Source organism: Rhodnius prolixus, unplaced genomic scaffold (assembly GCF_049639745.1).
Source record: "Rhodnius prolixus isolate KJV_2025 unplaced genomic scaffold, Rpr scaffold_13, whole genome shotgun sequence".
Lineage (NCBI taxonomy): Eukaryota > Metazoa > Arthropoda > Insecta > Hemiptera > Reduviidae > Rhodnius > Rhodnius prolixus.
Window position 1 is genome coordinate 13,053,737 of NW_027411583.1, and position 19,346 is coordinate 13,073,082.

A 19,346-nucleotide genomic window follows, 5' to 3' on the forward strand; every position below is an offset into this window, starting at 1 on the left:
TCGATGTTCTTTGAATTTGGAATTTCGGCTACAATTTTTTTTTTAATTATTATTATTAATTGAAGTCAGAATGTTTACTATAATAGGTAAGCTAATTCAAAGGGAAGATTGACTTTAACTCATCCGACTCAACCCACCAAAAATAATGGGTAATCTATTTTCACATGCCTTATGTAAAATAATAATAATCATTTTAAAGTGAAAATGAACCATTTTATTGCTTTAAGACAATTTATTCAACCTTTAACCAATTTTGTATAAAATTTCAATTTTTATAACAAAAGAGTAGTCTCAAAATCACCATAACCTAATCAAGAAAAAAGTTTATTTAAAAAAAATAAACGTAGATTTTTATAAATCTATCTATAATCTATAATAATTAGTAAAGAATCTATCAATAATTCTCTACAATCTCAAAAACACAGCCAATTCCTCATCGTAAACGACAATGATGCCAAAGTCCAAATTATGAATGGCAGCAGCTTTTTAACTCCGCAGAAGAATTATTTGGACCTTAATTCAAGAAATCCTATTAAATATCTTGATCTTGAAGAATAAAGGAATGGAGGAGTGAGGTTACTTCAACTGTAAGGATTTAGTAACTGAGAGTCTTGGAAGTATTTTCCTCGAACTGGAAACCATAAAAAAAACCATGCGGAACCAATGATCAAAGAGTATGCAGGTTTCCATTCATTTCTTTAGGTCTTAACACCCAAGATACACGGTGTAGGTTTAGAATCAATTGGTTTAACGGCTATATTGAGCACAAGCTAGATAGCTTAACCCCACCAGATTGTAACCACCAAAAATAGCATCTAAAAATTAAAAAAAAAAGGGCTGCGCCCCCCGTTAAACTATAGTTTCAACAATTTACTATCACGAACAAAGGTATAAGGGCACAAAAAAAAAAAAACCAAAAATTTATCTCAGAAATGGAGAAACTATTAATGCTACGAGAAGGGCATTTTTCCCCACATTATGTGCATCTTTGACTAAATCTTGCATCAAAAAATAAAGTTTGCCAGAACATTTCCCTTGTTTGCAATGGATCCTATGGATATCGAAGTTATTCTATCATTTTTACACAAATAAACAAATAATAATTATACAATAAATAACTAAAAGACAAAGATAAAATTGACAATGTTTGTTTCAGAAACAATACCTTTACAGTATACATAATATGCATATACCATATATAATAATATCATACATATAAATATAAAATCATTTTTAGATTACATAAACATTTCTTAAAGCATTCTTATGGTGCAAGCCTATAGCACTTCCAACCCGTTTCACATCTTTCAAAACATATCCTATCGTGTAATCTGTCGCTTTGTCCTTGCCAGAATTCAAATAGATTTGGCACGAACAGGTATCCACCCCATAATGGTGGTCGATCTACTTCGCCAACTTCTTCGTACCTAGGACGAAAAAATAATCGATTAGTTTATTACAACTTTTAAAGGTCACCTGATGTTAGATTAATAGTTCTGTTTTATTTAGTTTTTTCGTTTACATTAGGAGCGGTCATAAATAACAAAAAAAAAAATCTTTTTTTACCGTCTTTCTAACAAATGTCAAATCGTTGCTGTTAATTATTTTCAGTGACTGATTCATAGTTTCAATAGGATGAAAAATAAATGCCAGTTTCAGTCGTGATACATTTATTCTGCCGAGCTTTCGACCCCTAGGGTCTAGGTCATCTTCAGGGCTAGTTTACAAAGTCATATTTTACATTACAGGGTTGGTGTGTCCATGAAATGGCATTTATTTTTCATCCTGTTGAAATGTCAAATCTTTTAGAGGAACTCTACAAAGCCAAATCTTTTACAGGACCTCTACAAAGAAATTAATACAACTGAATTATATCTAGTTAAATTTTATATTTATAGTCACACACAATTAATATATAAACAGATTTGAATTTTTGTTCTACACAATTTTCTTGGGATCTTTCTAAACCTATTGTTTTAGGCACATACCCAGATATAACATTTATGATGAACGTATTTCAAACATATGCCCATAAAGAAAAAACTTTTAAATTACATAGTTTAGCAATTTCAGTGCCTTGTCGGCCTCTAGACATTGTTCTCTCGTTAAAGACAACAAAGTATAGCGAGCTACAAGAAGCTTCTAGAAAACAAAAAAATCTAAGGAAGCCAACAATTGGGTGTCACTGCGAGGGAAATCCATTACATTAATCAATGTTGAACTTGGATCTCTTATTGTATTGTACTTATACTCCACGCAAAGATAAGATTTGTCGTTGGTTTGCTGGGTTCGATTCCCGGTCTAAGGCTTGGATTTTATTTAATAGTTAATAAAAAAAATATTCAGTAAAGTATGCTCGCTATTCGCCTCCGAATTAGTTGGACGTAAAGCCTTCCTTAAAAAATGGGCATACTTTTTTACTTATACTCTTCTGCTTATACTGAGCTGGCCCCTTCTCTGTATTTATAAATTAATTGTAAACATATATATAAACTGAAAATTTAAATAGATGAATTACATTGTATTAATTTCTTTGAAAGACACAGAATCATTGACACAAAGAGGAAAGCAATAAATTAGTCGAACGTAACGAAAAGAAACTGTTGATAATAGAGGCATATATACACAAACAAAGATCAGTAACTAGTAGAGCTAACGGAGTGAAAAAGCTAAAAATCTTGGGTAAAACTCGTGTACGACTTTGTTCTAAATTATTTAAAAAATGGCAATTCCGGTTACACAATTATAGAGAATAGTAGTCCTCATATTCAGGTAAAATATAAACAAAATCTATCGAACAGTTTTCGAGATATTTGAAGTTAAAGTTTTCACTTTATAGAACCGAATCAAACTTTAACTAAATATCTCGTTTTCTGCTCGATAGATTTTTACTACATTTTGCACAGTTATAGAGAATAGTAGTCCTCATATTCAGGTAAAATATAAACAAAATCTATCGAACAGTTTTCGAGATATTTGAAGTTCAAGTTTTCACTTTATAGAACCGAATCAAACTTTAACTAAATATCTCGTTTTCTGCTCGATAGATTTTTACTACATTTTGCACAGTTATAGAGAATAGTAGTCCTCATATTCAGGTAAAATATAAACAAAATCTATCGAACAGTTTTCGAGATATTTGAAGTTCAAGTTTTCACTTTATAGAACCGAATCAAACTTTAACTAAATATCTCGTTTTCTGCTCGATAGATTTTTACTAAATTTTACACAGTTATAGACAATAGTAGTCTCCATATACAAGTAAAATATAAACAGAAGCTATCGAATAGTTTTCGAGATATTCGAAGTTAAAGTTTTCACTTTATAGAACAGAATCAAAATTTAACTATAAATATCTCGTTTTCTGCTCGATAGATTTTTACTACATTTTGCACAGTTATAGACAATAGTAGTCTCCATTAACAGGTAAAATATAAACAAAATATATCGAGTAGTTTTCGTGATATTTGATATTCAAGTTTTCATTTTATAGAACGGAATCAAATTTTACTCTAAATATCTCGTTTTCTGCTCGATAGATTTTTACTAAATTTTACACAATTAAAGAGAATAGCAGTCCTCATATACAGGTAAAATATAAACAAAATCTATCGAGTAGTTTTCGAGATATTTGAAGTTCAAGTTCTCACTTTATAGAACACAATCAAAATTTTACTCAAAATATCTCGTTTTCTGCTCGAAACCTTTTTACTAACTTTTACACAGTCATAGACAATAGTAGTCTCCATATTCAGGTAAAATATAAACAAAATCTATTGAGTAGTTTTCGAGATATTTGAAGTTCAAGTTTTCACTTTATAGAACAGAATCCAAATTTTACTCAAAATATCACGTTTTCTGCTCAATAGATTTTTACTAAATTTTACACAGTTATAGACAATAGTAGTCTCCATATACAGGTAAAATATAAACAAAATCTATTGAGTAGTTTTCGAGATATTTGAATTTCAAGTTCTCACCTTATAGAAGAGAATCAAACTTTAACTCTAAATATCTCGTTTTCTGTTCGATAGATTTTTACTAACTTTTTCACAATTATAGAGAATAGTAGTCCTCATATTCAAGTAAAATATAAACAGAAGCTATCGAATAGTTTTCGAGATATTTGAAGTTCAAGTTTTCACCTTATAGAACAGAATCAAACTTTAACTCTAAATATCTCGTTTTCTGGTCGAAACATTTTTACTAAATTTTACACAGTTATAGACAATAGTAGTCTCCATATACAAGTAAAATATAAACAGAAGCTATCGAATAGTTTTCGAGATATTTGAAGTTAAAGTTTTCACTATATAGAACAGAATCAAAATTAAACTATAAATATCTCGTTTTCTGCTCGATAGATTTTTACTACATTTTGCACAGTTATAGACAATAATAGTCTCCATATACAGGTAAAATATAAACAAAATATATCGAGTAGTTTTCGTGATATTTGATGTTCAAATTTTCATTTTATAGAACAGAATCAAATTATACTCTAAATATCTCGTTTTCTGCTCGATAGATTTTTACTAAATTTTACACAATTATAGAGAATAGCAGTCCTCATATACAGATAAAATATAAACAAAATCTATCGGGTAGTTTTCGAGATATTTCAAGTTCAAGTTCTCCTTTATAGAACAGAATCAAAAGTTTACTCAAAATATCTCGTTTTCTGCTCGAAACCATTTTACTAAATTTTACACAGTTATAGACAATAGTAGTCTCCATATTCAGGTAAAATATAAACAAAATCTATTGAGTAGTTTTCGAGATATTTGAAGTTCAAGTTCTCACTTTATAGAACAGAATCAAAATTTTACTCAAAATATCACGTTTTCTGCTCGATAGATTTTTACTAAATTTTACACAGTTATAGACAATAGTAGTCTCCATATACAAGTAAAATATAAACAGAAGCTATCGAATAGTTTTCGAGATATTTGAAGTTAAAGTTTTCACTATATAGAACAGAATCAAAATTAAACTATAAATATCTCGTTTTCTGCCCGATAGATTTTTACTACATTTTGCACAGTTATAGACAATAATAGTCTCCATATACAGGTAAAATATAAACAAAATATATTGAGTAGTTTTCGTGATATTTGATGTTCAAATTTTCATTTTATAGAACAGAATCAAATTATACTCTAAATATCTCGTTTTCTGCTCGATAGATTTTTACTAAATTTTACACAGTTATAGACAATAGTAGTCTCCATATACAGGTAAAATATAAACAAAATCTATTGAGTAGTTTTCGAGATATTTGAAGTTCAAGTTCTCACTTTATAGAACAGAATCAAAATTTTACTCAAAATATCACGTTTTCTGCTCGATAGATTTTTACTAAATTTTACACAGTTATAGACAATAGTAGTCTCCATATACAGGTAAAATATAAACAAAATCTATTGAGTAGTTTTCGAGATATTTGAAGTTCAAGTTTTCACTTTATAGAAAAGAATCAAACATTAACTCTAAATATCTCGTTTTCTGTTCGATAGATTTTTACTTAATTTTTCACAATTATAGAGAATAGTAGTCCTCATATTCAAGTAAAATATAAACAGAAGCTATCGAGTAGTTTTTGAGATATTTGAAGTTATAGTATTCACTTTAGAGAACAGAATCTAACTTTAACCCTAAATATCTCGTTTTCTGCTCGATAGATTATTACTACATTTTGCACAGTTAGAGACAATAGTAGTCTCCATATACAAGTAAAATATAAACAGAAGCTATCGAATAGTTTTCGAGATAATTGAAGTTAAAGTTTTCACTATATAGAACAGAATCAAAATTTAACTATAAATATCTCGTTTTCTGCTCGATAGATTTTTACTACATTTTGCAGTTATAGACAATAATAGTCTCCATATACAGGTAAAATATAAACAAAATATATCGAGTAGTTTTCGTGATATTTGATGTTCAAATTTTCATTTTATAGAACAGAATCAAATTTTACTATAAATATCTCGTTTTCTGCTCGATAGATTTTTACTAAATTTTACACAATTATAGAGAATAGCAGTCCTCATATACAGATAAAATATAAACAAAATCTATCGGGTAGTTTCCGAGATATTTCAAGTTCAAGTTCTCCTTTATAGAACAGAATCAAAAGTTTACTCAAAATATCTCGTTTTCTGCTCGAAACCATTTTACTAAATTTCACACAGTTATAGACAATAGTAGTCTCCATATTCAGGTAAAATATAAACAAAATCTATTGAGTAGTTTTCGAGATATTTGAAGTTCAAGTTCTCACTTTATAGAACAGAATCAAAATTTTACTCAAAATATCACGTTTTCTGCTCGATAGATTTTTACTAAATTTTACACAGTTATAGACAATAGTAGTCTCCATATACAGGTAAAATATAAACAAAATCTATTGAGTAGTTTTCGAGATATTTGAAGTTCAAGTTTTCACTTTATAGAAAAGAATCAAACTTTAACTCTAAATATCTCGTTTTCTGTTCGATAGATTTTTACTTAATTTTTCACAATTATAGAGAATAGTAGTCCTCATATTCAAGTAAAATATAAACAGAAGCTATCGAGTAGTTTTTGAGATATTTGAAGTTATAGTATTCACTTTAGAGAACAGAATCTAACTTTAACTCTAAATATCTCGTTTTCTGCTCGATAGATTATTACTACATTTTGCACAGTTAGAGACAATAGTAGCCTCCATATACAGGTAAAATATAAACAAAATATATGGAGTAGATTTTTTACTACATTTTGCACAGTTATAGACAATAGTAGTCTCCATATACAGGTAAAATATAAACAAAATCTATTGAATAGTTTTCAAGATATTTGAAGTTCAAATTTTCACTTTGTAGAACAGATTCAAAATTTAACTCTAAATATCTCGTTTTCTGCTTGATAGATTTTTACTACATTTTGCACAGTTATAGACAATAGTGGTCCTCATATACAGGTAAAATATAAACAAAATCTATCGAATAGTTTTCAAGATATTTGAAGTTCAAGTTTTCACTTTGTAGAAGAGAATCAAACTTTAACTCTAAATATCTCGTTTTCTGCTCGAAACATTTTTACTAAATTTTACGCAGTTATAGACAATAGTAGTCTCCATATACAGGTAAAATATAAACAAAATCTATCAAGTAGTTTTCGAGATATTTGAAGTTAAAGTTTTCACTTTATAGAAAAGAATCAAAGTTTAACTCTAAATATCTCGTATTCTGCTCGATAGATTTTTACTAAATTTTACACAGTTATAGACAATAGTAGTCCTCATATACAGGTAAAATATAAACAAAATCTATCAAGTAGTTTTCGAGATATTTGAAGTTAAAGTTTTCACTTTATAGAAAAGAATCAAAGTTTAACTCTAAATATCTCGTATTCTGCTCGATAGATTTTTACTAAATTTTACACAGTTATAGACAATAGTAGTCTCCATATACAGGTAAAATATAAACAAAATCTATCAAATAGTTTTCGAGATATTTGAAGTTAAAGTTTTCACTTTATAGAACAGAATAAAACTTTAACTCTAAATATCTCGTATTCTGCTCGATAGATTTTTACTAAATTTTACACAGTTATAGACAATAGTAGTCTCCATATACAGGTAAAATATTAACAAAATCTATCAAATAGTTTTCGAGATATTTGAAGTTAAAGTTTTCACTTTATAGAACAGAATAAAACTTTAACTGTAAATATCTCGTTTTCTGCTTGATAGATTTTTACTACATTTTGCACAGTTATGGAGAATAGTAGTCCTCATATACAGGTAAAATATAAACAAAATTTATCGAGTAGTTTTCGAGATATTTGAAGGTAAAGTTTTCACTTTATAGAACAGAATCAAACTTTAACCCTAAATATCTCGAACACTGCTCGATAGATTTTTACTAAATTTCACACAGTTATAGACAATAGTAGTCCTCATATACAGGTAAAATATAAACAATATCTATCGAGTAGTTTTTGAGATATTTGAAGTTATAGTTTTTCACTTTAGAGAACAGAATCAAACTTTAACTCTATATATCTCGTTTTCTGCTCGAAATATTTTTACTAAATTTTACACAGTTATAGACAATAGTAGTCTCCATATACAGGTAAAATATAAACATAATCTATCAAGTAGTTTTCGGGATATTTGAAGTTAAATTTTTCACTTTATAAAAAAGAATCAAACATTAAGTGTAAATATCTCGTTTTCTGCTCGATAGATTTTTACTACATTTTGCACAGTTATAGACAATAGTAGTCTCCATATACAGGTAAAATATAAACAAAATCTATCGAATAGTTTTCAAGATATTTGAAGTTCAAGTTTTCATTTTGTAGAACAGAATCAAACTTTAACTCTAAATATCTCGTTTTCTGCTCGATAGATTTTTACTAAATTTTACACAGTTATAGACAATAGTAGTCCTCATATACAGGTAAAATATAAACAAAATCTATCAAGTAGTTTTCGAGATATTTGAAGTTAAAGTTTTCACTTTATAGAAAAGAATCAAAGTTTAACTCTAAATATCTCGTATTCTGCTCGATAGATTTTTACTAAATTTTACACAGTTATAGACAATAGTAGTCCTCATATACAGGTAAAATATAAACAAAATCTATCAAGTAGTTTTCGAGATATTTGAAGTTAAAGTTTTCACTTTATAGAAAAGAATCAAAGTTTAACTCTAAATATCTCGTATTCTGCTCGATAGATTTTTACTAAATTTTACACAGTTATAGACAATAGTAGTCTCCATATATAGGTAAAATATAAACCAAATCTATCAAGTAGTTTTCGAGATATTTGAAGTTAAAGTTTTCACTTTATAGAACAGAATCAAACTTTAACTGTAAATATCTCGTTTTCTGCTTGATAGATTTTTACTATATTTTGCACAGTTATAGACAATAGTAGTCCTCATATACAGGTAAAATATAAACAAAATCTATGGAATAGTTTTCAAGATATTTGAAGTTCAAGTTTTCATTTTGTAGAACAGAATCAAACTTTAACTCTAAATATCTCGTTTTCTGCTCGATAGATTTTTACTACATTTTGCACAGTTATAGACAATAGTAGTCCTCATATACAGGTAAAATATAAACAAAATCTATGGAATAGTTTTCAAGATATTTGAAGTTCAAGTTTTCATTTTGTAGAACAGAATCAAACTTTAACTCTAAATATCTCGTTTTCTGCTCGATAGATTTTTACTAAATTTTACACAGTTATAGACAATAGTAGTCCTCATATACAGGTAAAATATAAACAAAATCTATCAAATAGTTTTCGAGATATTTGAAGTTAAAGTTTTCACTTTATAGAACAGAATAAAACTTTAACTCTAAATATCTCGTATTCTGCTCGATAGATTTTTACTAAATTTTACACAGTTATAGACAATAGTAGTCTCCATATACAGGTAAAATATAAACAAAATCTATCAAATAGTTTTCGAGATATTTGAAGTTAAAGTTTTCACTTTATAGAACAGAATAAAACTTTAACTGTAAATATCTCGTTTTCTGCTTGATAGATTTTTACTACATTTTGCACAGTTATAGACAATAGTAGTCCTCATATACAGGTAAAATATAAACAAAATTTATCGAGTAGTTTTCGAGATATTTGAAGGTAAAGTTTTCACTATATAGAACAGAATCAAACTTTAACCCTAAATATCTCGAACACTGCTCGATAGATTTTTACTAAATTTCACACAGTTATAGACAATAGTAGTCCTCATATACAGGTAAAATATAAACAATATCTATCGAGTAGTTTTTGAGATATTTGAAGTTATAGTTTTTCACTTTAGAGAACAGAATCAAACTTTAACTCTATATATCTCGTTTTCTGCTCGAAATATTTTTACTAAATTTTACACAGTTATAGACAATAGTAGTCTCCATATACAGGTAAAATATAAACATAATCTATCAAGTAGTTTTCGGGATATTTGAAGTTAAATTTTTCACTTTATAAAAAAGAATCAAACATTAAGTGTAAATATCTCGTTTTCTGCTCGATAGATTTATACTACATTTTGCACAGTTATAGACAATAGTAGTCTCCATATACAGGTAAAATATAAACAAAATCTATCGAATAGTTTTCAAGATATTTGAAGTTCAAGTTTTCATTTTGTAGAACAGAATCAAACTTTAACTCTAAATATCTCGTTTTCTGCTCGAAAAATTTTTACTAAATTTTACACAATTATAGACAATAGTAGTCCTCATATACAGGTAAAATATAAAAAAAATCTATGGAATAGTTTTCAAGATATTTGAAGTTCAAGTTTTCACCTTATAGAACAGAATCAAACTTTAACTCTAAATATCTCGTTTTCTGCTCGAAACATTTTTACTAAATTTTACACAGTTATAGACAATAGTAGTCTCCATATATAGGTAAAATATAAACAAAATTTATCGAGTAGTTTTCGAGATATTTGAAGTTAAAGTTTTCACTTTATAGAACAGAATCAAACTTTAACCCTAAATATCTCGAACACTGCTCGATAGATTTTTACTAAATTTCACACAGTTATAGACAATAGTAGTCCTCATATACAGGTAAAATATAAACAAAATCTATCGAGTACTTTTTCAGATATTTGAAGTTATAATTTTCACTTTAGAGAACAGAATCAAACTTTAACTCTAAATATCTCGTTTTCTGCTCGAAACTTTTTTACTAAATTTTACACAGTTATAGACAATAGTAGTCTCCATGTACAGGTAAAATATAAACAGAAGCTATCGAATAGTTTTCGAGATATTAGAAGTTCAAGTTTTCACCTTATAGAAGAGAATCAAACTTTAACTCTAAATATCTCGTTTTCTGCTCGAAACATTTTTACTAAATTTTACGCAGTTATAGACAATAGTAGTCTCCATATACAGGTAAAATATAAACAAAATCTATCAAGTAGTTTTCGAGATATTTGAAGTTAAAGTTTTCACTTTATAGAAAAGAATCAAAGTTTAACTCTAAATATCTCGTATTCTGCTCGATAGATTTTTAATAAATTTTACGTAGTTATAGACAATAGTAGTCCTCATATACAGGTAAAATATAAACAAAATCTATCAAGTAGTTTTCGAGATATTTGAAGTTAAAGTTTTCACTTTATAGAAAAGAATCAAACTTTAACTCTATATATCTCGTTTTCTGCTCGAAATATTTTTACTAAATTTTACACAGTTATAGACAATAGTAGTCTCTATATACAGGTAAAATATAAACAAAATCTATCAAGTAGTTTTCGAGATATTTGAAGTTAAAGTTTTCACTTTATAAAACAGAATCAAACATTAACTGTAAATATCTCGTTTTCTGCTCGATAGATTTTTACTACATTTTGCACAGTTATAGACAATAGTGGTCCTCATATACAGGTAAAATATAAACAAAATCTATCGAATAGTTTTCAAGATATTTGAAGTTCAAGTTTTCACTTTGTAGAAGAGAATCAAACTTTAACTCTAAATATCTCGTTTTCTGCTCGAAACATTTTTACTAAATTTTACACAATTATAGACAATAGTAGTCCTCATTTACAGGTAAAATATAAAAAAAATCTATGGAATAGTTTTCAAGATATTTGAAGTTCAAGTTTTCACCTTATAGAACAGAATCAAACTTTAACTCTAAATATCTCGTTTTCTGCTCGAAACATTTTTACTAAATTTTACACAGTTATAGACAATAGTAGTCTCCATATATAGGTAAAATATAAACAAAATTTATCAAGTAGTTTTCGAGATATTTGAAGTTAAAGTTTTCACTTTATAGAACAGAATCAAACTTTAACCCTAAATATCTCGAACACTGCTCGATAGATTTTTACTAAATTTCACACAGTTATAGACAATAGTAGTCCTCATATACAGGTAAAATATAAACAAAATCTATCGAGTACTTTTGCAGATATTTGAAGTTATAATTTTCACTTTAGAGAACAGAATCAAACTTTAACTCTATATATCTCTTTTTCTGCTCGAAATATTTTTACTAAATTTTACACAGTTATAGACAATAGTAGTCTCCATATACAGGTAAAATAAAAACAAAATCTATCAAGTAGTTTTCGAGATATTTGAAGTTAAAGTTTTCACTTTATAAAAAAGAATCAAAAATTAACTGTAAATATCTCGTTTTCTGCTTGATAGATTTTTACTACATTTTGCACAGTTATAGACAATAGTGGTCCTCATATACAGGTAAAATATAAACAAAATCTATCGAATAGTTTTCAAGATATTTGAAGTTCAAGTTTTCACTTTGTAGAAGAGAATCAAACTTTAACTCTAAATATCTCGTTTTCTGCTCGAAATATTTTTACTAAATTTTACGCAGTTATAGACAATAGTAGTCTCCATATACAGGTAAAATATAAACAAAATCTATCAAGTAGTTTTCGAGATATTTGAAGTTAAAGTTTTCACTTTATAGAAAAGAATCAAAGTTTAACTCTAAATATCTCGTATTCTGCTCGATAGATTTTTACTAAATTTTACACAGTTATAGACAATAGTAGTCCTCATATACAGGTAAAATATAAAAAAAATCTATGGAATAGTTTTCAAGATATTTGAAGTTAAAGTTTTCACCTTATAGAACAGAATCAAACTTTAACACTAAATATCTCGTTTTCTGCTCGAAACATTTTTACTAAATTTTACACAGTTATAGACAATAGTAGTCTCCATATATAGGTAAAATATAAACAGAAGCTATCGAATAGTTTTCGAGATATTTGAAGTTCAAGTTTTCACCTTATAGAAGAGAATCAAACTTTAACTCTAAATATCTCGTTTTCTGTTCGAAACATTTTTACTAAATTTTACGCAGTTATAGACAATAGTAGTCTCCATATACAGGTAAAATATAAACAAAATCTATCAAATAGTTTTCGAGATATTTGAAGTTAAAGTTTTCACTTTATAGAACAGAATAAAACTTTAACTCTAAATATCTCGTATTCTGCTCGATAGATTTTTACTAAATTTTACACAGTTATAGACAATAGTAGTCTCCATATACAGGTAAAATATAAACAAAATCTATCAAATAGTTTTCGAGATATTTGAAGTTAAAGTTTTCACTTTATAGAACAGAATAAAACTTTAACTGTAAATATCTCGTTTTCTGCTTGATAGATTTTTACTACATTTTGCACAGTTATAGACAATAGTAGTCCTCATATACAGGTAAAATATAAACAAAATTTATCGAGTAGTTTTCGAGATATTTGAAGGTAAAGTTTTCACTACATAGAACAGAATCAAACTTTAACCCTAAATATCTCGAACACTGCTCGATAGATTTTTACTAAATTTCACACAGTTATAGACAATAGTAGTCCTCATATACAGGTAAAATATAAACAATATCTATCGAGTAGTTTTTGAGATATTTGAAGTTATAGTTTTTCACTTTAGAGAACAGAATCAAACTTTAACTCTATATATCTCGTTTTCTGCTCGAAATATTTTTACTAAATTTTACACAGTTATAGACAATAGTAGTCTCCATATACAGGTAAAATATAAACATAATCTATCAAGTAGTTTTCGGGATATTTGAAGTTAAATTTTTCACTTTATAAAAAAGAATCAAACATTAAGTGTAAATATCTCGTTTTCTGCTCGATAGATTTTTACTACATTTTGCACAGTTATAGACAATAGTGGTCCTCATATACAGGTAAAATATAAACAAAATCTATCAAGTAGTTTTCGGGATATTTGAAGTTAAATTTTTCACTTTATAAAAAAGAATCAAACATTAAGTGTAAATATCTCGTTTTCTGCTCGATAGATTTTTACTACATTTTGCACAGTTATAGACAATAGTGGTCCTCATATACAGGTAAAATATAAACAAAATCTATCAAGTAGTTTTCGGGATATTTGAAGTTAAATTTTTCACTTTATAAAAAAGAATCAAACATTAAGTGTAAATATCTCGTTTTCTGCTCGATAGATTTTTACTACATTTTGCACAGTTATAGACAATAGTAGTCTCCATATACAGGTAAAATATAAACATAATCTATCAAGTAGTTTTCGGGATATTTGAAGTTAAATTTTTCACTTTATAAAAAAGAATCAAACATTAAGTGTAAATATCTCGTTTTCTGCTCGTTAGATTTTTACTACATTTTGCACAGTTATAGACAATAGTAGTCTCCATATACAGGTAAAATATAAACAAAATCTATCGAATAGTTTTCAAGATATTTGAAGTTCAAGTTTTCATTTTGTAGAACAGAATCAAACTTTAACTCTAAATATCTCGTTTTCTGCTCGAAAAATTTTTACTAAATTTTACACAATTATAGACAATAGTAGTCCTCATATACAGGTAAAATATAAAAAAAATCTATGGAATAGTTTTCAAGATATTTGAAGTTCAAGTTTTCACCTTATAGAACAGAATCAAACTTTAACTCTAAATATCTCGTTTTCTGCTCGAAACATTTTTACTAAATTTTACACAGTTATAGACAATAGTAGTCTCCATATATAGGTAAAATATAAACAAAATTTATCGAGTAGTTTTCGAGATATTTGAAGTTAAAGTTTTCACTTTATAGAACAGAATCAAACTTTAACCCTAAATATCTCGAACACTGCTCGATAGATTTTTACTAAATTTCACACAGTTATAGACAATAGTAGTCCTCATATACAGGTAAAATATAAACAAAATCTATTGAGTACTTTTTCAGATATTTGAAGTTATAATTTTCACTTTAGAGAACAGAATCAAACTTTAACTCTAAATATCTCGTTTTCTGCTCGAAACTTTTTTACTAAATTTTACACAGTTATAGACAATAGTAGTCTCCATGTACAGGTAAAATATAAACAGAAGCTATCGAATAGTTTTCGAGATATTAGAAGTTCAAGTTTTCACCTTATAGAAGAGAATCAAACTTTAACTCTAAATATCTCGTTTTCTGCTCGAAACATTTTTACTAAATTTTACGCAGTTATAGACAATAGTAGTCTCCATATACAGGTAAAATATAAACAAAATCTATCAAGTAGTTTTCGAGATATTTGAAGTTAAAGTTTTCACTTTATAGAAAAGAATCAAAGTTTAACTCTAAATATCTCGTATTCTGCTCGATAGATTTTTACTAAATTTTACGTAGTTATAGACAATAGTAGTCCTCATATACAGGTAAAATATAAACAAAATCTATCAAGTAGTTTTCGAGATATTTGAAGTTAAAGTTTTCACTTTATAGAAAAGAATCAAACTTTAACTCTATATATCTCGTTTTCTGCTCGAAATATTTTTACTAAATTTTACACAGTTATAGACAATAGTAGTCTCTATATACAGGTAAAATATAAACAAAATCTATCAAGTAGTTTTCGAGATATTTGAAGTTAAAGTTTTCACTTTATAAAACAGAATCAAACATTAACTGTAAATATCTCGTTTTCTGCTCGATAGATTTTTACTACATTTTGCACAGTTATAGACAATAGTGGTCCTCATATACAGGTAAAATATAAACAAAATCTATCGAATAGTTTTCAAGATATTTGATGTTCAAGTTTTCACTTTGTAGAAGAGAATCAAACTTTAACTCTAAATATCTCGTTTTCTGCTCGAAACATTTTTACTAAATTTTACACAATTATAGACAATAGTAGTCCTCATTTACAGGTAAAATATAAAAAAAATCTATGGAATAGTTTTCAAGATATTTGAAGTTCAAGTTTTCACCTTATAGAACAGAATCAAACATTAACTCTAAATATCTCGTTTTCTGCTCGAAACATTTTTACTAAATTTTACACAGTTATAGACAATAGTAGTCTCCATATATAGGTAAAATATAAACAAAATTTATCGAGTAGTTTTCGAGATATTTGAAGTTAAAGTTTTCACTTTATAGAACAGAATCAAACTTTAACCCTAAATATCTCGAACACTGCTCGATAGATTTTTACTAAATTTCACACAGTTATAGACAATAGTAGTCCTCATATACAGGTAAAATATAAACAAAATCTATCGAGTACTTTTGCAGATATTTGAAGTTATAATTTTCACTTTAGAGAACAGAATCAAACTTTAACTCTATATATCTCTTTTTCTGCTCGAAATATTTTTACTAAATTTTACACAGTTATAGACAATAGTAGTCTCCATATACAGGTAAAATAAAAACAAAATCTATCAAGTAGTTTTCGAGATATTTGAAGTTAAAGTTTTCACTTTATAAAAAAGAATCAAATATTAACTGTAAATATCTCGTTTTCTGCTTGATAGATTTTTACTACATTTTGCACAGTTATAGACAATAGTGGTCCTCATATACAGGTAAAATATACACAAAATCTATCGAATAGTTTTCAAGATATTTGAAGTTCAAGTTTTCACTTTGTAGAAGAGAATCAAACTTTAACTCTAAATATCTCGTTTTCTGCTCGAAACATTTTTACTAAATTTTACGCAGTTATAGACAATAGTAGTCTCCATATACAGGTAAAATATAAACAAAATCTATCAAGTAGTTTTCGAGATATTTGAAGTTAAAGTTTTCACTTTATAGAAAAGAATCAAAGTTTAACTCTAAATATCTCGTATTCTGCTCGATAGATTTTTACTAAATTTTACACAGTTATAGACAATAGTAGTCCTCATATACAGGTAAAATATAAAAAAAATCTATGGAATAGTTTTCAAGATATTTGAAGTTAAAGTTTTCACCTTATAGAACAGAATCAAACTTTAACACTAAATATCTCGTTTTCTGCTCGAAACATTTTTACTAAATTTTACACAGTTATAGACAATAGTAGTCTCCATATATAGGTAAAATATAAACAGAAGCTATCGAATAGTTTTCGAGATATTTGAAGTTCAAGTTTTCACCTTATAGAAGAGAATCAAACTTTAACTCTAAATATCTCGTTTTCTGTTCGAAACATTTTTACTAAATTTTACGCAGTTATAGACAATAGTAGTCTCCATATACAGGTAAAATATAAACAAAATCTATCAAATAGTTTTCGAGATATTTGAAGTTAAAGTTTTCACTTTATAGAACAGAATAAAACTTTAACTCTAAATATCTCGTATTCTGCTCGATAGATTTTTACTAAATTTTACACAGTTATAGACAATAGTAGTCTCCATATACAGGTAAAATATAAACAAAATCTATCAAATAGTTTTCGAGATATTTGAAGTTAAAGTTTTCACTTTATAGAAAAGAATCAAACTTTAACTGTAAATATCTCGTTTTCTGCTTGATAGATTTTTACTACATTTTGCACAGTTATAGACAATAGTAGTCCTCATATACAGGTAAAATATAAACAAAATCTATCAAGTAGTTTTCGAGATATTTGAAGTTAAAGTTTTCACTTTATAAAACAGAATCAAACATTAACTGTAAATATCTCGTTTTCTGCTCGATAGATTTTTACTACATTTTGCACAGTTATAGACAATAGTGGTCCTCATATACAGGTAAAATATAAACAAAATCTATCGAATAGTTTTCAAGATATTTGAAGTTCAAGTTTTCACTTTGTAGAAGAGAATCAAACTTTAACTCTAAATATCTCGTTTTCTGCTCGATAGATTTTTACTACATTTTGCACAGTTATAGACAATAGTAGTCTCCATATACAGGTAAAATATAAACAAAATCTATCGAATAGTTTTCAAGATATTTGAAGTTCAAGTTTTCATTTTGTAGAACAGAATCAAACTTTAACTCTAAATATCTCGTTTTCTGCTCGAAAAATTTTTACTAAATTTTACACAATTATAGACAATAGTAGTCCTCATATACAGGTAAAATATAAAAAAAATCTATGGAATAGTTTTCAAGATATTTGAAGTTCAAGTTTTCACCTTATAGAACAGAATCAAACTTTAACTCTAAATATCTCGTTTTCTGCTCGAAACATTTTTACTAAATTTTACACAGTTATAGACAATAGTAGTCTCCATATATAGGTAAAATATAAACAAAATTTATCGAGTAGTTTTCGAGATATTTGAAGTTAAAGTTTTCACTTTATAGAACAGAATCAAACTTTAACCCTAAATATCTCGAACACTGCTCGATAGATTTTTACTAAATTTCACACAGTTATAGACAATAGTAGTCCTCATATACAGGTAAAATATAAACAAAATCTATCGAGTACTTTTTCAGATATTTGAAGTTATAATTTTCACTTTAGAGAACAGAATCAAACTTTAACTCTAAATATCTCGTTTTCTGCTCGAAACTTTTTTACTAAATTTTACACAGTTATAGACAATAGTAGTCTCCATGTACAGGTAAAATATAAACAGAAGCTATCGAATAGTTTTCGAGATATTTGAAGTTCAAGTTTTCACCTTATAGAAGAGAATCAAACTTTAACTCTAAATATCTCGTTTTCTGTTCGAAACATTTTTACTAAATTTTACGCAGTTATAGACAATAGCAGTCTCCATATACAGGTAAAATATAAACAAAATCTATCAAGTAGTTTTCGAGATATTTGAAGTTAAAGTTTTCACTTTATAGAAAAGAATCAAAGTTTAACTCTAAATATCTCGTATTCTGCTCGATAGATTTTTACTAAATTTTACACAGTTATAGACAATAGTAGTCCTCATATACAGGTAAAATATAAACAAAATCTATCAAGTAGTTTTCGAGATATTTGAAGTTAAAGTTTTCACTTTATAGAAAAGAATCAAACTTTAACTCTATATATCTCGTTTTCTGCTCGAAATATTTTTACTAAATTTTACACAGTTATAGACAATAGTAGTCTCTATATAAAGGTAAAATATAAACAAAATCTATCAAGTAGTTTTCGAGATATTTGAAGTTAAAGTTTTCACTTTATAAAACAGAATCAAACATTAACTGTAAATATCTCGTTTTCTGCTCGATAGATTTTTACTACATTTTGCACAGTTATAGACAATAGTGGTCCTCATATACAGGTAAAATATAAACAAAATCTATCGAATAGTTTTCAAGATATTTGAAGTTCAAGTTTTCACTTTGTAGAAGAGAATCAAACTTTAACTCTAAATATCTCGTTTTCTGCTCGAAACATTTTTACTAAATTTTACACAATTATAGACAATAGTAGTCCTCATTTACAGGTAAAATATAAAAAAAATCTATGGAATAGTTTTCAAGATATTTGAAGTTCAAGTTTTCACCTTATAGAACAGAATCAAACTTTAACTCTAAATATCTCGTTTTCTGCTCGAAACATTTTTACTAAATTTTACACAGTTATAGACAATAGTAGTCTCCATATATAGGTAA

At 27.1% G+C, this 19,346-nt stretch overlaps 1 protein-coding gene across 1 annotated transcript in view; it reads right to left on the minus strand.

The window, feature by feature from the left end:
• Positions 1 to 191: 191 nt before the first annotated feature.
• LOC141448212 (pyridoxine/pyridoxamine 5'-phosphate oxidase-like) overlaps positions 192 to 19,346 on the minus strand; it is a 52,196-nt gene continuing 33,041 nt past the window's right edge. The window contains exon 6 of the mRNA XM_074116415.1: positions 192 to 1,427. Within this exon, the coding sequence (XP_073972516.1) occupies positions 1,265 to 1,427 (163 nt within the window). The 3' untranslated portion in view covers positions 192 to 1,264. The remainder of the gene's footprint in view (positions 1,428 to 19,346) is intronic.